Source organism: Phalacrocorax aristotelis, chromosome 13, assembly GCF_949628215.1.
Source record: "Phalacrocorax aristotelis chromosome 13, bGulAri2.1, whole genome shotgun sequence".
Taxonomy (NCBI): domain Eukaryota; kingdom Metazoa; phylum Chordata; class Aves; order Suliformes; family Phalacrocoracidae; genus Phalacrocorax; species Phalacrocorax aristotelis.
The window spans coordinates 12,845,856-12,868,955 of NC_134288.1; the positions used below are offsets into that span (position 1 = coordinate 12,845,856).

Here is a 23,100-nt window from a genome sequence, read left to right on the forward strand (position 1 = left end):
GTCATCTTAGAATCATCGAATCATTAAGGTTGGAAAAGACCTGTAGGACCATCAAGTCCAACTACCAACCCAACACTACCATGTCTCCTAAATCATGTCCCAAAGTGCCACATCTACACGTCTTTTAAACACTTCCAGGGATGGTGACTTTACCACCGCTCTGGGCAGCCTGTTCCAATGCCTGACCACTCTTGCAGTGAAGACATTTTCCCTAATATCCAAGCTAAACCTCCCCTGATGCAGCTTGAGGCCATTTCCTCTCGTTCTATCTCTAGTGACTTGGGAGAAGAGACCAACACCGACCTCGCTACAACCTCCTTTCAAGTAGTTGTAGAGCGTGGTAAGGTCTCCCCTCAGCCTCCTCCATACTAAGCACCCCCAGCTCCCTCAGCCTCTCCTCATCAGACTTGCCCTCTAGACCCTTCACCAGCTCCGTTGCCCTTCTCTGCACATTCTCCAGCACCTCAATGTCCTTCTTGTCCTGAGGGGCCCAAAACTGAACACAGGATTCAAGGTGGGGCCTCACCAGTGCTGAGCACAGGGGCCCCATCCCTGCCCTGCTCCTGCTGGCCACACCAGAGCTGACACAAGCCCGGGTGCTGGTGGCCTCCTTGGCCACCTGGGCACTGCTGGCTCATGCCCAGCCGGCTGTCAGCCAGCACCCCCAGGGCCTTCTCTGCTGGGCACTTTCCTCTGTGTTTCCTCTGCCCCAGGCCTGGAGCGTTGCCTGGGGTAGTTGTGTCCCAAGCGCAAGACATGGCACGGCACTTGGCCTTGTCAAACCGCATATATTTGACCTCAGCCCATTGATCCAGCCTGTCCAGATCCCTCTGCAGAGCCTTCATACCCTCGAGCATATTGACACTCCCGCCCAACTTGGCATCATCTGCAAACTTACTGAGGGTGCTCTGGATCCCCTCATCCAGATTATTGATAAAGATATTAAACAAGACCGGCTCCAACACTGAGCCCTGGGGAACCCCACTCATGACTGTCTTGTGGAATCAAGGTATGACTGGTTAAAACCCTACTTTCAGCATTTTAAATGACCAGTGGCTGGGTAAGGAGCAGAGAAAGGGGCAGGAAAGGAGAGCAAAAACTCACCAGGCAAAACTGTCACTGTCAGTTTTGCATCTATTGATGGGACTTTAGTATTCTGACTGCTTAGTTAAGACTCACAGGAGCTGTGTACAGACAACCAAAAGCAACTCTCCTCACAAACCGTCTGTAGACTTCTCTGATACGTCCCTTATCACCATAATCCATAGTGTTGTCACCTCTGTCAGATGGTCCCGTAATGAACTCTAGGTTAACTACATTTCTGGAAAACAAACAAAGACAATTGCATTGCCGTTTGTATCTTGAGACACAGTCTCTGTGCCATGATCTACATCGGCTAGTTCTAGGGGGGGAAAAATGGTATTTAAAATAATATACTAAAAGGAGCAGGTTAAAGGAACTGAGAGTCCTCCATTTTTCCTGAATACCTCCTGCTAGCTTCTACTCTTTAACGCTAGAGAGAACCCGTACATGCCTGCAACATTCGACATCTTTTGATGTAGCTGCTGATGGCATTCACTGTATATTGAGTCCGACTATTTCTACACTGACACCGGTAATTACTAGTAATCCATTAATAGAATTCTTATGCAAGTTGCTCTTTTATCCCATTTAAAAGAGAAGGTGAGCAGTACAGTACAGAGGAGCTGGAGTCCCAGTCCTGAAGAATCCAGTCCGGAAAGTTAATTCCAATGTCAAACGAGAGGCAGAGAATAGGGAAAGATAAATTATTCAGTAATGAATCCTACACACTTATAATGCACAAGTTGTAATGAAGCTCAGTTGCTCTTGTAATTTTGTAAAGTTGTTTACCTAATATGGTAGATATGCCATATGGTACACTAAAGAGAGTGTTAGAACAAGGACATGAAGATTTCTAGGTTTTTATTTCTAGTTTTGTATGCAACTGTAAACTACATTCAAGCTGTCCTAGAACGTGAGCAGTAGAATATAGGCTGCTCTGACTCTTCATGCTGACTACTACTGCCACTTGATAATTTCATCCATCCCTTGTGCCTCTCTCCTCCTCCGTCACTCCTCGGGCACCGTGGCCCAGCATTGGGCTGTACTCCCGCGTAGATGCTGTGAAAGAAAGAATTGCAGCCACTCTGCACCTTCAGGCTGGTTTAGCTTAAGTCTAGCTTTTTTACCCTTAATAAATCATTTGAGCAGCTGATCTAGATTAACTCTTCCACTGCTTAGGAAATGTGACCAGACTTCTATTCTAGATAGTTCGTTGGTATGTTGCTTATAGAATTTCACCATAGCTAAAACTAGCAATGTGCTTGACTGTGGCAGCAGCAGACTGGTTGGGACTACCCTGCTTGAGGCAGCATTCCTGCCTTCTAAGAAACGGGCAACATGGTCTACAACATCTGTAAAATCACAGCTACTTTGCACCATTGTAATCTGGCAAAAATTGATAAAATGGAAGTTAAAAGTCATGGAGAAGGAAAGGACATTTTCTTTCTCTCCCTTGAGTTTCAAATGATGGCTGAGAAAAGCTGCTGAGTACCAAACATTTGAGAACAAGAATAAGAGATTAACATAAAACTTCTCAGAGGACTTTGGCAGCCCCTTCTAGCGATGCCACCTGGTGAAGCGATCAGAGCCTTAGAAAAGGCTCAGCACTGTAATTTTTACTCAGCAGCTGAAGTTTATCACAGGTGAGAGGAAGACACGAGAAACTAGAACTGCAACTTACCAGAAACTGTGAATTTCTAAGACTTTTGATTTAAAGATATTCACTCACCCTGTTATTCAAGGCCTATATGTTAAGAACAAATACCTATCAGTTTTTTGTTTCCCTGCAAGCTTTCAGCAAACAGCTTCTCCCTTGTAGACACGTTTGCATGTTTGGGGGCAGGATAAGGCACGGGACTACTTCAGCACTGTTGCCATCGCTCGTGGGGCCAGCTAGCGAGCAGAGCAATTTAATTCACGCACAAATATGCAACACAGGAAGAGTTGACACCCATGTTTGGGCAACCCTAAGTAGAGAATACTTTGTCTCTGACCTATTTAAAGCAATCCCTTCTCGTAGATAACTCATAGCTCTTATTCTTGCAGGTCTCCACCTTTGCAGCCTTCAGTCAGCTATCAGGGCCGTCAATTCTGGACATCATCACCCAGGGCATTAGCAGGTGCCGAGCCCGTCCCACTGCAACATGGTTCCAGCCTCTCATTCCACCCATTCCCAATACATAAGAGCAAAGCTTATTTTATAATACTGAAATAAGGGGTGCTATTTTAAGCTCAATACACCTCAAAACTTACCACACGCTAGAATTTATATTTCGGTTAATATTGTTCCAACAGTGCAGTTTTCTGGGGAAAGAGTGCCTGGCCAAAAGAGACCTTTTATTAAAAGGCAGGTTGTATTTTTACTTTAACTATATTTACTTCCTTTATGATGGCTGCACAATAAGGTCGAAGTGCAGCTCCCTGCTGCAAGGCCAGCGCTTGGCAAGGGGCGTCCACCTGCAGCCGGCGCCTGGCTGAGCACCCCCGCGGGCAGGGCCGGGGCTCCCGGGGCCGGGGTCGCAGCCCTGGGGCCGGCGCGGGGAGCCCCGGCACAGCGCCGTGCTGCGGAGACTCGGCTCTCCCCCCCCAAAGGGTTAAGCGGCGGCGGGGGTGTAACGCGGGCTGACACACGGGCGGGGATCGTCTCCAGCGCGGCCGGGCCCCCGCCTCGGAGCTGCGAGTGGACCGTTTAAAATTGCCATCGCCCTCCCTCCCTTCTTCTCCCTTCCCAGCGCCGAAATTGCGGCCGCCTTCCCTCCCCGGCCGCGCTTTCCCGGGGCTCGCCCCAGCCCCTCCGCCGCGGGCCCGCCGTGCTGAGTCAGGCTGCGAGGGGAAGCCTGCGGGGACCGCGCCTGGCACACGGCGGCGGCGCCCGCCCCCGCGGCCCGGCCGGCGGGGCTCCCGCCCGGCGGGGCCGCGGCCCCCCGGCCGCGCAGCCCGCCTCCGCCAGCGGCGGAGGGAGGGAGGCGCGGGGGCCGGCGGGCTCCTCCTCGCCCGCCGCCCCCGCCCGGGGCTGGGCGTGGGGCCCGGCCGCCCGCCCTCCGCCGCCGGTGGATCGGTTACAGGCAGCTGGCACAGGTGTGGGGCGCCCTTCAGACTCGCGCCGGCGGGGGAAGACCCGGACGCAGGGAGCAGCAGGGAAACATGCAGCCATTTTGGGCCGAGGCAGACAAAGAGCCGCGGCCGGTTGGTCGGTCAATCGGTCCGTCGCTCCCGCCGCCGCCCGCCCGGCCCCAGCCGCCCCCACGCCCACAGCCGCGGCCCGCCGCCCCGCACCGCCCGGCCGCCCCGGCCTGCCGCCGCCCGGCCGCTGCCGCCCGACTCCCAACTAAGCCCTCGCAGCCATTTGCCCTGCCTTTTATAGGCGGCCGCCGGCCAATCAGCGGCGGGCGGAATCCCTCTCCGGCCGGTGATGTGAGGCTGGGCCCGCGCGCCTGCGCAGTCGGGGGAGGCCGAGTGTGTGTGTGTGGGGTGGGGGGAGGGAGGGAGGAGTGAAAGGGGAGGGGGGGGAGGAGGGAGCAGCTCACAGGAACCCTCCAAAAAAAAGATGGCGGCGGGCTCGGATCTGCTGGATGAGGTTTTCCTGAACACGGAGGTGGATGAGAAGGTGGTGAGCGACCTGGTGGGCTCCCTGGAGTCCCAGCTGGCGGCCTCCGGCCACCACCACCAGCACCACAAGGCGCAGGAGCCCCTGAGGGCCGCTGGGGGGCTGCTGGGGAACCATGTTGTGAGCAGCAGCAGTAGCAGCAGCAGCCCTAGCCCTAGCCCTGGAGGAGTAGTAGTAGGAGGCAATGCTAATGCCCAAACAGAGAGCAGCAGCAGCAGCAAGATGGGACTGAGTGCCCCAGAGATCACAAAAGCAGGTAACATGGGCAGGGGTGGGGGGCTCTGAGGGAGAGGGGCCCTCCCCTCCCCCCACTCCCCAGCTCCGGCTGCCTCCTTCCCTCACTGCTTTCCCCCCTTTTCCCTCTCTCCTCCTTCTCGTTGTGGCAGGAGCGGGAGTGCAAAGGGTGGTATCGATCATATGGGGGAGAGCCTCCCCTCATCATGCCCCCTTGGTGTGTATCCGCGCCTCTGCTCCCTCCCCTTTATTTTCCCTCCTCGCTTCTGCTTACTAGAGGGTGTTTTATCATGTGTGGGGGCAGCCTCCCCGCAGAATAAGCCGGCAGTGCCCGTCCGTGACTCTGCCGGTCCCCTCTTCTCTTCCTGCCCTTGTTGCTGGAGTGTAAAAGGGCTCTCTTAATCTCGGGGGCTGAGGGAGGCAGAACCCACCCCCTTGGTAATGGCTGTGCCTCCCATGCCGGCTGTGACTGCTCCCCTTCCCTTTCCAGGGGTGGAGGTTATGGGGGGGATTCCCTCTCGATAATGCCGCCGTAGCTGTCTGTGTAAATGCTCCTTCCCCTCCCCCTTCGCTGTTGCTGAAGTGCAAGGGGGTGTTATTAATCATGACACCTATTTCCTGTAGAGGAGGAAGCGAGGGGGGATTTCAAGGGGAGGAAGTCCCTCAAAATGCTTCCCCCCCATATCTGCCTGCCTGGATATTCCTTCCCCACCCCCTCCCTTGTTCCAGGGGCTTGGAGGGGGCATTCAACACCTCTCATTCCTCCTCTGCCCTCAAGGGGGTGTTGTCACAACACCAGGTCCCAGGAAGGGGGGGAATTCAGGCCACAACACCCCACCTTGTACAATGTCTTCACCCACCCACCCACCGTAGCTACCTGGGAATATTGCCCCTCTTCGTGTTGTGAAGATTGCAGGGGGATAGTGTGAAGACTGGGACTGAGGGCTCCCTACATGAGAATGGAGGGAAGCTGTTTTTCAGGGGAATTAAAAAAAATGTCTCCCCAGAATCTCTCTGCAATTCCTCCCCTCCCCCCATTTTTTTCTTGCTTTCTTCTTGCTGAAGTGTGAGAAGATATTACAGACCTTCTGTCATGATTAATGAAGCTCTTCTAGGAGGATCTCCTTAACCCTTATAACGTGCATCTCAGTATCTGTCTGTCACTATTCTTTTCCCATTTCTGTCTCCTTAGGGCCAGGACCTGGACTGTGTGTGATTGTGCTTGTGATAACACCAGGCCTCATCCAGGGTCGTGAGGATTATTCAGGACAAGAAGCTACATCATCTTGTCCCTTCTCAAAACCAGCTTTGCTTTTTATTTAATTATTTTTAACTGTCTCTCGCTGTGGGATCTGTGGGAACTTCAGATCCAGAAGAACAAATTCTGTAACGAAGTGGAGGGGCTTTTCTGGTAACCTACTCCAGGCCTTGCAGTACTTCTTATCTCACCAGACCGACGTTTTGCTTTCCTTTTGCTTTTTCGTATTTTGCTGTTGTTGAGCCTCTCAATCTAACTGACTTGCTCTGTAGGAGATGAAGGGTTTAGAGGGTAACATGTTGGGCATAGGGAATACGTCTTATTAACATGTCTTCCATTGACATTTTTCCCTCCTTGCAGTTGTACTCCTGTTGTTAAATGTGATGTCAGGCGCTTGCCTGGGGAAGAGGTCTAAGATGACCTTACTCCTCCATTCCCTTTGTTCATATCAAATCTGTTTTCCCTATTTTGTCTTAACTGTGGTGTTGAAAGCAAGGGTGTGACAATTAATGTTGAATCTATCAGCCTTGGGTGGGGAATTGGAGGCTTCAAGATAGTGTCGTCGAAACAATCTTCAGTTTGTACTCTGTCCCGCTTTCTTGGCGCCAGGCAGGCAGCCTGGGAGACGGAGAAGACTTGGTGATGAGGGAGAACATTCTGTCTTCGCTGGACTTCTCTTCTTGCTCATTCTCCCTGTTTAACCTTGTTGTTGTTTTGCAGGAGCAGGAGGAGTGCAAGGGGGTGTTATTAATCATAACACCAGGTCCCAGACTTCAGCTCTGGATGGAGCCACCACAACGAGCACCAGCACCACCACTGCAGCAGCAGGAGGATCTGAAGTCACTGCTGCTCCAGGGACCCTCAGTCAGGGCAAATCGGTGGTTATCAGCACCATGGCAACTGCCTTGTCCACCAGGAATGGCAAGATTGGGACCACAACAGTGCAAACTTTGAATGGGAGTAACGTGGTGATGAACTCTCACCATACAGGAAGTGCTGCTTTCTCTGGGACTCCTGTGACTGCTAACCCCGCTTCTGCACCTGCTGTCGCCCCTCTCGTTAACAATGGACCTGGATCTGTGGGGAAAGGAAATACTGTTAATGCTGTTTTGCCGTCAGCTTCCAACACTGTCATCCAGACTTCTTTCCTTAATACTGCTGTGTCCTCTGCATCTTCCTCCTCGCCCACAGTTATCTCCTCACAGCCACCACCAAGTGTTGGAACTGGGGCACCTACAGTAACGCTTGTGAGGCCACCGATTCACACAGCAGGACCCACAGTAGCTGCAGCTGGTGCAGCCACTCAAAATGGGAGCAATACTGTGATCAATTCAACCATCAGTGTCGGGAGTTTTCCTGCTGTTGCTACAGCCACTGTGGGATCTGGAGTTTCCCTCCAGACATCGCTTGTGAACAGCCAGTCTGGTTCTACTGTGCCAGCAGCTCCTGCCACACAGGTCATCAAATCCGAGTCTCCTAAAACTATAGTCCAGGCAGTATCCCAACAGCAGACGCTGGCTACTGCTGGCCAGCCCAGTACTACAGGGGGTAACATGATTATTGGGCAAACTATGCAAGCTGGGCTCTCCAATGTTGCTCCCAATCCTGGTGGGATACCTCCTGCAGCTCCTGGCACCCCCACAGGAATGGCTAAAGGCACTGCGAATACGGTGGCACAAAGTCTGCCAAGGACTCCAACAGCAACTACGAGTGGAATCAGAGCAACTTTGACTCCTACAGTTTTAGCACCTCGTTTGCCTCAGCCGCCTCAGAATCCAACTAACATTCAGAACTTTCAGTTACCACCAGGTAAGTAAGAGGATTGAGGGGTTTTATTTTGGAGGTGTATTTGTCACAGGGAAGGAAGGTATCCAGACAAGATTCCTTGCTGTTTAACTGTGAATTGTGGAAAAGGCATTACATTTAACAATGAGAATCATCTGGTTTTGAGTAGTAGAAATAGTAGCATTCCACTACTTAGCGTACAATTTCAGGTGACCAAGAAGTGTTTTCAGCAGTAATAATTTGAAAATAATTCTGCCTGGTATCTTCGTTACAATGTGAGTGTAGATGAAGCTGCAAACTGCCAAGATGTGACAATGGAATATTATCAAATGAAATGTTGCTATTTCATTTTCACTTAAGGCATTTTGACTTTTAAGGCAGCTTTGTCGGTAGTTCGTATAACCTTCCCGTGTTGTTCAGTTCCCTCTCTGTCCCTGCATGCCCCCGGTACCACAGAGCATTCATGAATAGAGAAGCAGCAGATACAACACAAGAAAACTGCCTTCCTTTGCTTTAAATACTTTCAAAGTATGACTTAAAAACTCACTGATATGAAGCTTATGATGATCTTTTTAGTCACTGGAGTTCTGATACAAAAGGCAGCCTTCCTATGTCCTTACCTCACCCTGTTGTGTCTAGGGTTGCAGCTTTTGTAGTAGCTAGTCTCGTGCTTAGTGCTGAGCATCTCTGGACAAGCAATCTAGTCCTGAACTCAGTGGGTGAGTAAAAAGCAGGATGAGAAGCATTTCTTTTGAGAACTGTTTTGTCCCTCCTTAAATATCTTAGATTTGGAGACTTAAGGTTATATATTTGCTGTTATTTTGAACCAGGCTTGTACTTGTATCCAGTTTCATTTTTAGGTGAAAATACTTGTGTGAACACATAGTTTCTTGTCTTTTTATTGATATATAGTAATAGCTATATTCTCACTGTTCACTGTTTTCAGGGCAGTATCCAAAGAACAACTAATTAAATTTTACTACTAGTACCGAATGAAATCAGTGGTGGTTGCATATCATCTCTTTCAATTGGTCTTAGTAAAGATACATCTCTTGAAACTCCCAACCAACCTTAAAGCAATGCACCTGTCACATAAGGTAGATCAGAAACCATACTGTGTTACTACACACCATCTTTTTGTGTAATACACTATTTATGGTATGTGATGCCATGTAGTTTGATGAAGTCTGTCAAACATTCTGTGTATCTGAGTTCTGACTGGCATAAATATTCCTCTTTTTTTTTATATAGAAGATTATTCCCTATATAAGCAATTTGAATGACACATGTTGCTAATTTAAAAAATAGCAGTGAAACTCAGACCTTGAAATCCCAGTGCTTAATTTGAAGCTTGTAAATTGATAGGCTGGAAAAGCCTTATTTATTTATTTATTGCTACAGTGTATCAAAGGATTTTTCAGGTTTCCAGTCTATTGCCTTGTATACCTACATTTTCACTAATACTGCATTATAAACCTGATTATGGGAAAAATACTACTGTTGAGTCCAGTGGGACCTTTTTTCCAGGTAGCTGATGTTTTCAAACTGCCATAGCATACTGAAATGTGTTACTCTTAGAAGCAGTGTTGCCAGTCCTTAAGCATAATTGGACCATAAATTGCTCCTTTGGAGGTCTCAATAGATCAAAGTAAAACACTATAGGTTCTAAACACTTGAGGTTTTTATTAAGCACTTTTCTTGTCTGTCCTACACTTTAAAAATATTTTTAACATCAAAAGAATAGCATGGCTCAAAATAAGCAAGTGTGCATGCCTGGATACAGATAAATTGGAAGTTGGGTTCTTGCGTGATGAGACAAACTTAATATTGGAAAGGATTTTTTTTAGGGGAACAGTTTTTTTTTAATTTACTTTGGTTTACGTTTTTATACCTTGTGAAAGTAGCCAACTTTGAAAATGTTTTGCATAAGGCATTTCTTACAGAACACTTAAGAAATGATGGATGTTGAGCTCATACAAACATCTCACAGGTGCAAGGGCTAAGCACCTCTGAAAGTCTAGCCACATGCAACTGCTTTAATCTTTAGTAAAGTGCATATACATTCATAGTGAAAGAAGAATAGATGACTATGCTTTTGAAATTGTATTTCAAATTATGGTGTCATAGGCCAGATTTTTAAAGGCAGTTTGGTAGTATGAAGCTGCAACTGCACTGCTTGTATGCTCTGCATCTACTGTATGCATCAGATATGTATGCACAAATTTTACATTTTTAAGTGTTAGTAGTATGTGCTAATAAGCGTTTGTAAGCCTTAGTATATGAAATAGCTTGAGATCATACGTACACTGCACGTGTCGCTTTTTACGCTGAGATTTACAAACACTTAAAAAAACTCTTATGGAAGGTTTGACCAATACGCAGCCCATTTTCTGTAGTTATTTTCTTACCCTGAGTTACTGTTTCTAGCTCTCCAAAACAGTGTTTCACGTATATGGAAAGCAGAATATAAAATGCCAGTAAGTGTTATTAACCTGGGACTTGAAAATTAGAAACCGTGAAAGGCTTCAAATGTTCTCTTAAAAAGAGCATGTGGAAAATAAGCTTGATCAACACTCTTTAAAATATATTACTTTTAGAATAATGTTTTGTATTGCATAAAGGCAATTGTGCAACAAACGTCAACTGGCTAAATTAGAGATGTTTGAAGAGCTAATGGGCCATGATTGTGACCTTACTGGATTCTGGTATATTGCTTCCCAAAGAAACTGGACTATTCAGAGCATCTGTGCACTAATTATGGTTTTACGCTACTGACCTCTTTGAGGAAGAGGACTATTGCGCTTAGCCTTTTCTTCAGGAGCCCGTGTTTGGAACTTTGTGGTCCAGTTGCACAGATCTGGGTAGTGAAGGTCCAAAAATAACCTTATTCATAACTGCTTAGCAAAGACATGCAAATATTGTCAGATAATTTTCTAAGGGGCAGGAACACAAGTTTCTCTTTATACAATGCTACTTTAAAGATGCAGCATCTTTTGAAACTGAAAACAAATTGTATGAAGTTCTTTACTTTGGAGTACTTCAAGCAGTAATATGAAATGTGTGGAGCACAATATTATGGTAAGAGGTAGGAATCTTGGTGAGCCTGTTAAAGCATTAAGTTAGTGTTCTGCTGTTATAGATGCTTAGAAAAGTCTGCAGAAAAATGTAACTGAGATTATGCCCAAATATTAATCTTCTGCAATGTAAGAGTTTGTAAAGCATTTAGAGGTCATCGCTGACACATGGTAGAATCATTTTGTAAAATGGCAAAACTTCTGTACTTTAAAATAACTTTTCAAAATACAGTCTTCTCCAGCAATGTTATAATACAAATTAAAACCCAGCGTCTATGAGCTTATGCTTACTTCAGCAGTATTGTCAACTTGAGGGTTCAAAGATTTGGTTTCTGTTCTTGCAGATGCTTTAAATTGTTACTCTCGTCCGCTTTGTTTTTATGTACAAGCATCTCATAATAAGCTTTTAAGGTGCCTGCTTAAAGAAAGGAACAGATTGGAGAGAGCGCTGTAGGTATACAGTAAGAACAATATAGAGCTGGTAGGTCTCGACAGTCTTCTCCACTAGCTCAGGTGAAACTGAAATCTAGAAGCTTTTGCTTCCTGCTATCCCCTTCTTTTCTTCTCCCTTCTGGGTGAATGTTAGGATTTAAGATGATTTGCTAGCTTGATCCTAAAGACTAACTTTTTCTTTTTTTCCCTCTGGAATAAACAAGATTCTGTGACACTCAGTCCTGTTTGAAGACAGCAGATAGGATAGGTTGTCTTTATAGTTTATGCAATTTTTTTACTTCTGCCATCATGACCAGTATTCTTATTAACAGTAGTGCAGTTGCACAGCTGTAGTAGAACTGCTATCACAGATTTGTTTTGCTTTGTATCTAATGGTAAAACTTCTTTATTACTTTCACAAAACTCACTTGAATTTGCCAATAGCTGATGATAGGGGATGAGCCTAGACTTGTTCATCGCTTTCTTTCTGGAGGCATCTCATGTGCCACTTCTGTGGTGCCTACAGGATGGGCCGTTTCCCAACTGGGAAACCAATGGGGCTCCTTTAAAATTTGAATGTTCCAGAGTTCTGAACAGTACTAACAGTTGGTTTAAACTTACTGTTGGCGCTTTCTAGAAGCAAAGGGTATCTGGAGGAACGTTGGTGCTGTACATCTGCAGACCCTGGAGGATGGACTACATCTGTTTGCACGTTCAAGGTTTTTTTTATGGCCTTAGATGCTGGAAACTTCACCTTGTGTTAAATGGAAGCTTAACTTCTGTAGAAACTGATGATTTTTAGCTTATGTTAGCTCTCCAAGAAGGATTCTGACTTAGGCCTTGATCATAGTGGCTTTAGGATGGGAAAACTATCTGAACACATACTTATTTTAAAGCATGATTTCAGGTCCTTTTGACTTGAGCAGTCATAATTTTTGGAGCTGGAGTCACTGAAAAGTAACTTCAGCTGGAGTAGTTCAGTTTCCTTTGGTAAGGGGTTGGGATGCTAGGCTGTCAGGCAAAAGAGAGTGGATAGAAAAAGGAGAAAGGTGGCAGGCTGAGAAGAATCAGACAATCTTTTCATTGTAAAACAATTTGTGTTACTTTTTCATACTGAATGTAGCATTCTTTGGGTTACTTTGTACTTGAAACATGTACCCCAGAAGTGCCTAAAGTACCAAGGAATGTAAAGAGGCAACGAAATCTATAGACTTCTATAATGCAAGAAATACAGAAAGGAACAGAAGAAATACTACAAAGTAGTGGAATGTAGTTTTCTATTTCTCACTCACTAGCAAGCGAGTTCAAACATATCCTGATTATATTTTCCCTGTATGTTGCATGTGCTGCCAATATTATGCCTGTTAACTGTGTCGGCAAGGCTGTATTTTGTTAAAAATAATGTCTGTAATGCACAATGATAATAGGAGCTTCCTGTAGTCCTTATAGTATGTTTCACTTTCAAAGCATTTTATAAAACTTAATCCTTGCAACATGCCTGTGTGGTTGGTAAATAAAGTAGTATGAACTCTGCTTTAGAGCTGGGGGAAAGAGCAAGTTAGAGAAGTTCTGACCTGCCCAAGGCCATGAGGGAATCGATATTTTGCCAAGATAAGAGCTTGGGAGCCCTATACTTGGCGCATAAAGTGGTATCTCTGAAAGATAACTGTGGATCTCTTCTGCAGAACTCTTCTGGGTGAGGGGTGGATTTTATGTTCAAATCATGCATCGGCAAAAGGAACATTCTGCTTTATTTGAAATCTGCTACATCAGATCTGCCATATGTCACCAGACTGAAAGTTGTATTTGTTCTTATTGCAACTTTCATAATTGAGGAATCCTGCGTGCTTAGCATTGTACCCCAAAGAACTTAAGACTTGGAGCTGTGTGATAGGATTTTTTTGGTTCTATTACAATGAGTGTCATGAGGCACATTTGATAAGGGTGTCTCTTTAAGTGATGGGATCGAATGGGAATGTAATAGTGAGTCCATTAACCTATGAAAGCTATTAACTTTGACTACATATTATTCGGTTCTGTTATGGAAAATACTGTTGTTACCAACAGCCTTTGGAAGAGCATGTGTGGATTTGTTTCATATACCTATCTACACTTCAAGATGTGGTCTTTCTGGGTTTTTTTTTTTTGGGGGGTGGTATCACTAGGTTGTTGGTCAATGACCAGAAATTAATGATTTTTTTTTTTTGAGCCGTTTTTCACTCTGCTACTCCAGAAGTTACATGGTGTTTCTACATTCAGTGAGCTAAACAAGTTTTTCATGTCTGGAAATCAATGTGGGTTACGTCTAAAATGCAGTGTCTTGGTTTGGGGGCCACAAATTTGGATGCTGCCCAGGACTTGAATCACTTACTAACACAGGATGCTGCAGCAAAGTTAGCAGTCGGAGATGAAAACACAAAAGTTTGGACACTGATAAGACACAAATTAGGTATCACGAACTTTCTTCAAATGCAGTGTTTTGGTGTATGAAAACTATTACTATTGTTTGTCTCCTCTGTTTTGGGAAATGATATGTAAACAATGCTAAAAAAAGGATGACACTGTTCAAGAACGCAGTTGAAAATACTGATATAAGCCTAAGTGGGTTTTAGCAAGAAGAGATTGGCTTGTGGAAAGCTTGCTTTCTAGCTTTTTGTTCTCATAAAAACTGTGTGATCAAATGCGAAGAGCCTGTTTGGTAGGAACTAGATGTAGAAGTCACTTAAGAACACAACATGTTAAGCATCTTTTGTTACTTTATGCAGCTTTTGTCAGAAATACTTGAAATCAGCATTTTTACCTGAAAATAACTACTTGTCAGGATTGTCCTGTGTTGAAACTTTATGAATGTTTATAACTCCATTTATCTGTCTGAATCTGCTCCTTGAACTTGTTGCCATTGATGTTAAAAAGGAGGCTTTTGCCAGCTGGAAGACAGTAAGTGTTAGCAAGTTTTAACTTTACGTTCGTCGTATCATCTCTTGTGAAAGACGATTTGAAGAGGTAGTGGCATGAAAAACAAAATTTTGAAAACAGTGTTTCTCACAACTGAAGACAACGATAGAAAGGACAGTAGGCAGTTACTTCAGTTGTTTTATGAACTGTAAAGGTTTATGTGAAGGAAGGCCAAACTCAAGAGAGTATGTGGTGCTCACAAGTTACAAAGGGCTTTTTCTGTGCACGATCATAGGGACGATCCTGTGTACAAATAGTTGTGTGATCTGTGAATGTTGCCAAAGTTTCCCTGTGCATTTCTGGGACTGAACCCTCAGTATGTCTCTATCCCTTTGACAGGTTGCATGCAGTTGTTTTACAGAGGCAGTGGCTGTGGGGATATTCAGGCTTTGTTTTTGTGTTGTTGTAAGTTGTTAATGCATTAACTTGTATTTGTTTTTTAACTAATTAAGGTCTTACCTAAATGCGAGATATTGTAGTGTATTTATACTGTTACCGGTTTCTTGAAAGTTGTAAAACCTTTCTTGTTTGGATACAGTTTTTGCTGTATCAGCCCTTTTGCATGCTGCTTCTTCATAAGAGAAGGAAAACAGCTTATACAATAAACATCTTTTACAATGATAAAGTTGTGTCCACACTGGAGGTGGTACTACTAAATTATTGTGGCGAAACGGTCCTGTTTCCAGCTTCAATGTTGAGAAGTGTAAAAACTACACAGACCAAGCTATAATTAAACAGGCGTAAAGACTGTGTGATCTCTCATTTTAAATTAGATGAGGCTTTTTTTGAGACCATGGACACATGAATAGAGCAAATGATTGGGTTTTTTTAACCTTTTAGGACAGTTTTACCTCAATTTAATCTGGAAACTTTTACCCTGGTTCTGTTCTGTGGTAATTTCCTTCCAGAAATGCTGGTTGTCTTCTCGAGGTATGGGTGTCTCAAGGAACTGAGACACAAGTTCTTACCACAAAGCCTCCTGTCTTGGAGTAATTTTCTTCTTGTATCTTCAGCATATTATTTCGCGTAAACTGAAATAATTGTCCTTGAGGCCTTATTTATGCCTTTAACATAAATAAAGTTAAATAAAGACTTTTTAAATGTAGAATGGTTTTTTTTGTGAGAACAAAACCTTGATTATCATCACTATATAATGGTATAGATTATCAATAATCAGGAAAGAGGTGATAATCATAAGGAATTGATACAGCTGCCTCCTGTTTCTGCAGTGAGATCTGTATAGGCAGAGTTCATCACCTCAGCAGAGCTGTCTTAAGGCACTGTACAAATGCAGATAATCCTGGGCTCTGTAACTGTTGTCAGACTAGAAATAACATTTTAAAAAGATGAGTTTCAGTACTTGTATTGCCAGTGATCAGAAAGTTACACTTTGAACATAAAAGGCTGATTCTCAGCAAAGTGCATAAATAGGTTAAATCCTTTTACCCAAGGACAGTCCTTTTACTGTGTATTTATACAGGATTTAGTGCAAGGTTCGACTCAGTTGCTAAGCTCTTTTTATGGGATTTGGAAAAGTATATTGATAAAAACTGAGTAACTTCTTGTCAGTGTAGAACTCTGTTTATAAATTAGAACTGTAGATTATGAGCACTGTGCATCTTTTAATTTTGACAGTTTTTTCCTTAAAATTAATTACTAAAATATTTTTTCAATAACACATTGTAACCAGTACCTACACAACTAGTAACGTAAAACTTTCATCAGTATATAATATTATTCTACATGGCTAGCATGACTGTTCTAAGATTTGTGATGAATCAAGTAACTCTTTGTAGTAAAAATGGTCTAACTTACAATGATAACTTGATTAATATATGCCTCTGAGAGTAGTTGAAGAGGTAAAAGCCATCACAGTACTGTTGTACAGATTAAAGCTCATGCTGGATGGACTCTGTACAGACACCCGGTATAGATTCAGTTTAAAAATGTGTCCTCTAGATATCAAGAGTATAAACAAAAGCTAAGCAATGAGGTGTGGTGCCATGCTGTAGTCTTTCTGAAATGGTTTGAGGGGGCAGGAAGGCTGTAGTAAGCTGTCTTCACACCTTCCTTCAGCTTATTAATCAAATATTCCTGTAAGGGAGGGTTAGATTTAGTGCCTCTCTCTCGGAACATAATGACATCAGGTGCATTCAGCATGCGTGGAGGTGTGGTGAGTGGGGCCAGTTGCACTCAACATGAGTCAGAAGTACCAAGTCCAAGGAGTAGCACTGAGGAATTGCAGCACCTGTGGCAAGAGTCAGTGAAGGTGACCGGAAGAGTGTTTGCTGAGGAATTGGTGGAGGAGGTTGGAAGAAGAGATGTGGAGTGGGAAGTGAGTGTGAGAGCGGCTAAACTGTGCACAAGTTTATAGAAAAGCATGAGGAATCATTAGTTTTTAATAATCATGTGCAGTAATGTTTGCAGTGGTATTAAGGGTGCATTGGAAGAAGAGGCAAGTGCTCATGTCATGAACTTCAGCCTCTTACTTGCTTTCATTCTTCCTTTTTTCCAGTGTATCATTTGGTTCTCTTTCCTTCCCTCTCCTCCATGGGGGAAGGGGAGAGAAGGCACTAATTATTTATAAGTGTTAGTCATACCCAGTCATTAAGCTTAGTCATTACTCAGGACTGTGCACTTGACGGTTAGTAAAAATCAAAATGAGACTTGACTTTGTTTAAAAGCTGTCTTGAATTCAAGCTTACAGGTGTGAAAATACTTCTATTTCTGTGTTCAGGCTGACTGAAAAAGCAGTGCTATTTAATAAATGTTGCTATCAGCCAAACGACATGTAATATCATGTCCATGTTGATAGTTTGTGTTTGAACTCACAGGCATAGTGTTTGGCATATTCTCAAAGCAGAATAACTTCTGTATTGGCAGTGAGAGTGTCATAAAATTGCAGGCCGTTTCTGCAGAGGATTTGAAGGGAACACTTCCACTGAGGCTGCCCTGGGTAGCTGTCAGTCAGTCCAATTGTCTACCATCGGGTCTCCACAGCTCCAGGTGAAAAGGTGGCATCAGCAAAGGGTTTTGTCACTGCTGAAATTGCAAAGGGTATGTGCCTAGAGTAGGGAATTCACAGTGGGGACGAATTTAAGAAATGCATTTTTAAATGGTTTTTCATGTACATAGTTTCTTGTGTGTTGCTTTTTGAAGGAAGATAAAGTGGACTTCATGCATGACTCCTCATTAAGGATTTGTGCAGACTGTGGTAAATGCAAAGTAGCTTGCCTGTTGCCGTTTCATCAGGTGCTGAACAGCACTAATGTTGATATGTCTTGGTATAGACAAAGTGTCTGCCAGAAATGAAGACTAGTTGAGTTTTAAAATCTCCAGTTTAGAATAACGGATCAAAAGAATTAGTGACACTTTATTTTGCTTTTTCCTTTCTGAAAAACAAATCCAATTTTGGTATAACTGCGTTGTTGTTTGATATTAAGTATATTGAAATTAATGGCAGAGCTAAATCTGAATCACTTAGAGATCAATAATTAAAGTAATTGGTTTAGCTCTTGATAGCATTTTTCTTAGTTCTTTCTGCATCAGGCCAAAGACAGATTTGTGTGGTGATTGGGTTGCAGTTTGACAGAGTGCTCTGGTGTTTTGGCTTTGTATGCTTGACTAGAAAGGAATGTTAACACACTTTCAAGGAATATAGCTTTCCAGAAAAGTCAAAATAGTTTCAAATCACATTTTTTTTGTTGAAGTGTTAGTCAATTGTTGCCATGTAATATGATGTATTTCCCAGAATACTTCTCACACACCTTTTCAGCTGAGCAGGTAAGATTTTTTTCCATATGGGATCACTGTTAAATACAGTGGCTTTTTGGCACTCCAGCATGACATTATTCCTTTAACTACATTCTTAGAAGACGTGTGAATCAATACTTTACAAATGACTCACTTCTTCACATTTTAGACAGTACAGTTGAGTTCTGTAGTTTGAAACTGAATTCTTGCATAGTAAGAGTAAGCAAAAGCTTTTACTATGAAGTTGAGTCTCTTTTTGTCTTTTGGCTCTTTATAAGAAAAAAAACAAAAACAGTTTTTCTAATGTGAACTTGTGTACTTGGTCTGTACAAAATACATTTTTCTGTGCACTGCAGTCAGGATTCTTGATGATTTTTGAGAAATGTACCTTTCATCTGTGTTGTTGATAACTGAAAATCAACTGTTCAAGAATTAGGATTTCACAGACAATATCCATTAGTTATGATCTGTGATCTGTGTGTGCAGACTGGGCATGTGGGGAGAGTGACGACGGGCTAATGAAGTAGAGTGCTGTAGTAAACTAATGCTGTACCAGAACTTTTAGGCATTGTATCTGGGTAAAATTTGACTCTATACCAGAATGACATGACTTGAAAAGTGAAAGGAGTGATGTGTTTTTGTAGCTCTGTAATAAGTTCTTGTCCAAAGCTCTGTGCTCTGCCAGTCTTCCCTATGGTGTAAAGTTTAGTGCCTGTCAGGAGAGACTCCAAGCGTTTTGTGTTAGAGGTGCTCTGAAGCAACACCTGACAGTCATGTGTTTTCATGCCAAGTTGCAGCTCACCTGCAGCACAACAGGTGCTGAACGTTTAACAGACACCTTTAAGATGTGTTCAGCTCTCAAGAAAATTGGGTGCAAAACCTCAGCATTCATTGCTTTAGGGTGCTAATTACTCTGAAACAAGATGTGAGGGAATCTGGTTCAGTATCTCACATGGCTCCAGTGTGCTGGACAGCTCTATCACTGCCTGGCAGGTTTATGGCCTGTAGACCTGCAACTCAGCAGGGAAAGTATCTACTACTAACTCATGTTTGTACAGGCTGACCTCATCTGTGCCAGTGTAGCGCAAGCACTTCTGGAGCAGGTGAAGTCACAGGTAGTGGTGGGTTCATTTTCAGCTAGCTGGTTTGCAGGGGCTGATGCCTGTGCTACATAGACTTCTCCGTATGCACTCTGGTTATCCTCGTGGAGCTAAGGCACCTTTATAGAAGTCACAAACCAACCACATTTGTTCATGAAACGTAAAAGCCTGGATTGCTGACAGTGCAAAGACTTTGACATGAAAGTTCAAGGAAAAGTTTTTTTTCTGGATTTGTTGTGTGCAGCACAGATCACCTGAGGCTCTAAGCACCTAAACTAAGTGCATCTAATGTGGTGGTGCGCATCTCTTGTCAGGTACAAAATAATGTGTCTTCAATAACATCTAATCCACAGCTGCATTGCCATTTAAAGTTCTGTGCTATTCTTGATTTGTAATCACTGTTTCTCATGAGCTGGTATATAGATTGTCCCTTGTGAGCTGCTACGCGTCTGCTGGTTTATTACAGATGCTCTTCTTTGATGTATGTAAATAGTTCTAAAACTGCTAAAAGTTGTCTTTTGTTAGGGAAGATCCCCTTAACTACTCAGATTTTTATGGAGCTGCAGTGAACTATAGAGGTTGATAGGTTCTTCCCTTTTTTCCTGGCCTTTCATTCCTATAGAGTGAGAACTTTTCCAGGTGGGTCAGTTATCATAAAAGGAGAAATGGTGGATTGTTAGACCTCGCTGATGTCTGTCCCAGGTTATCATTTCATTTTCTGCAATAAGTGACCCTATCATGTATATCAGTTCTGCTGAAAGTTCTTCCTGTAGTTTGTATCGGCAGCTATTATTTTCTCCAGCTCCAGTGTTCTTCTAGCTTTTTGTTTTGGGAAAATCTTAGAAACTTTATCCTTTCAAAAACGTTTTGTCGTTCCAGGCTCTCTGTATAGCCTGAGCCAATCACCTACAGAGCATTGACTCATCCCCTTTGCTGTATATGGTTTTTGTGGTGTGTATGATACCAACTTGCATAACCTTACCGACACTTGCTTTCCTTTTAGTTGCAACAGAATCACTTCTCACAATACATAAGGAATACTCTGGTCAAACTTTCTTCTGCTAATATGGCACAGCCCGCTTGTGATTACTGTCAGATTTTTTTGCCATGTCAAATGCTTGCAGCATCTTGCCACAAATGAGCATGTGCTTGAGAGCTTAAGGCACAAACTACTTTGACGTTAAGATAACCTTTTAGTGAACTTTCCTGGCAAATCTAGTTAGAATTTGAAGACTTGTCAGATGTCAGTGGACTTTATGATCAATAACCCTCTTTCGTTCTAGAGATGTTTGTAAGGACTTTCATTTCCTACACCAGATGCATCAATCCTCTAGTTACTTTTTCATTCTTGGGCATTCTTTCTGAACATCAGCATGTGTGTGTACTGAAGATGATTCTTTGCTACCTAACAGTTCTCCCTGACCCTAACTGTTTGTTTTTTTTTCCCCCCTCTGGAAATAAAGTTCAGTTAATTTTTCACTTTAAGAAGAGATTTTTCTGAGGAGTCTGGAAAGGATGCATGCAATCTCCATGCAATTTCAAGACTATACATCCATTACTCCTTCTGTTATGTCTCAGCTACTAAAAAAACCCAACTTATTAAAAGTCTATGTTCCTTAGTAATGGTTCTGAATTGATCTGGATTAGACCATGAGCTACATTGTGGGTAACAAGCAAAATCTGTATACTTGAACCTATCTGTTCTTCTGTTCGGTATCTGCATCAGAAAAAAAGATGTTGCCACTTGTGATCTGATAGGATACTTTCCAGGTTTTATATTTCACAGATACGCAGGAATTTCATTCTTGCATTCTGGTATGCCCAATGACAAGCATGGGCAGACCCTTTTATGGTCCTCATGTTAGGTGCTTGCTAATTGTAAGTGAAGTCTCTCAGTATGTCACCTACTGTGTGAATCGAGTCCCTGAGAAATGGAGCATTTATTCTGAGAGAGGGTGACACCTAGATATGTTGCTGTTTGAGTGGCTGCCTGCTAGGTGTGGTTGTTAGAGGTGACAATTTGCTGGACTGTGTATTTCCTCAGAACATTAATCTGAAGATGCCTGCTATATCTGCACAAAGTTTTAACTCTGTCATTGGGAAATCCAGCTCCTATAAATACTTCTAATCTTAGTTTACTAGCAAAAACTGGTAACAAAACAGAAAACTGTTTTGGTTTGGGTTTTCTGGACGTAGAGGTTCTCTGGCAAGAAAGCTTGTACGTCTAGGGAGTTACACACATTATCAGAGTGGCCTGCAAAATATTTTCTTATTCTTCCTTTATTATTCTGATAATTTTTTTCTTTAGTCTTTGCTAAGCCGAGTCATCTTTCAGAGAAAGAAGGAAAAGAAAGGCATTAGAAAAAAAAAAACTGGTTTGTGTTTTTTTGTGATATGTTATGTGGCCAGAGCTCTTCACTTTCTATTCAAGTGCATGATTTTACAAGTTTTATTATTTAAAAAACAAAACCAAAACTAAACAAACCACACACAAAACAAAAACAAAACCCAAAACACACACTTAGTAAATGGAAAAGCTGTTAGCAAATGGAAACACAAATAGCAAGAGGCAGAGTTGACACAGTGTAGAATCATGCAGCAACATCACGTAATAATGAACTCTTCCATCCAAGCACTCTGGAGAACAGGAGAGATCCAGGGAGGGCTCTACAGGAACAGATGAGGTGACCATTGTACTTGTCGGAGCACAGTCGTCTTGGCATAAAGAGCAATCCAACTCAATTTTGTTAATCCTTCATTTGGAGCTGTGATGAATTGTTTAATTCAAACTAAAATATGAGCTTCTTTCAGGATTCTCTTAAGCCTCCAACTTCTAACAAAAATGGTAATTAATTTTAATTTTAATTAGTTTTATTTAATGAGAGACTTGGAAAGAATGCTTGAATGTTTGCATTTTTAACAGTGAATATGATTTTAGAGTACACATGATCAGACTTTCTAGGAAAAAGGAGGCAGAGAAATATTTAAAACGGCCAAGTTTTATTGTCATCTTTTTCTAATTGAACGTTTCCAATGATCTTTATTAGCTGTTTGGTCTCAAATAGCAACTCATCCATTTGTGGAACAAAAACCTGGATGGTAAACTTGAAACAAAGATATTTTTAATCCTTACTTTAAATATGCTGCTGAATTTAATTAGGGAAGTGAGATACCTTGGTACAATTCTAGCTGTCTTCTAGTACCTGGTAGTCATTTCTGATCTGGTTCATACAGTGCTTGCAGCCTTAGACATTGGAGTGGATGTTATGATACTCATCTGTATTTAAATATTTAAAATATAAGGTTTGGAACATAAGAGAAAGAAATGTTTGTTTGTGTTTTTTTTTCCCTACCCGTGGCTGTCGGCCCCTCCTTTTTTCCGTTGCAATAAATGAATCAACTGAGAGATAGTTAATGTATGGAGAAAGGGACTATTATAGTCCTACATTGACTTCGTTTAGAAGCGGGAAATAAATGGGACTTCCTTTTTAATTCTTAATCGAGGTAGCTCCATTGAGCTTTCTGAACTTCACTGAAAACCCACTTAATGCTAGCTTGGGTATAGTTTTGGGTTAGTGAGTTTGGTTTTTAGCTAATTGGATTGGAAAAGAGTCTGTAGTTGGGCTGGGGGAAGAGAAGCTGAGAAAGCAGCTCCATCTCCCTTTTTAAAAAATTCTCAACAAGGCTGGAGAGGTGTTAAGCGTTCAGTCAAAAATTACTTGCCCGCACGCTGTATTACCGGTGAATTTCTGCACAGAAACTTCAGTATCAAAGGCCCTCATGATCTGCATTTTTACACCTTTTCTGAAATCACCCATA

The 23,100-nt window shown here is 43.0% G+C and overlaps 1 protein-coding gene across 2 annotated transcripts in view; it reads left to right on the forward strand.

Moving 5' to 3' along the window:
• Positions 1 to 4,597: 4,597 nt before the first annotated feature.
• The window catches only part of TAF4 (TATA-box binding protein associated factor 4), a 39,423-nt gene continuing 20,920 nt past the window's right edge, over positions 4,598 to 23,100 (forward strand). For both annotated transcript variants that reach the window (XR_012662975.1, XM_075108604.1), the window contains exons 1-2: positions 4,598 to 4,946; positions 6,903 to 7,991. Coding sequence is in view for 1 of the 2 variants with exons in the window: in XM_075108604.1 (XP_074964705.1) it covers positions 4,631 to 4,946; positions 6,903 to 7,991 (1,405 nt within the window). In the remaining variant the exon portion in view is untranslated. The remainder of the gene's footprint in view (positions 4,947 to 6,902; positions 7,992 to 23,100) is intronic.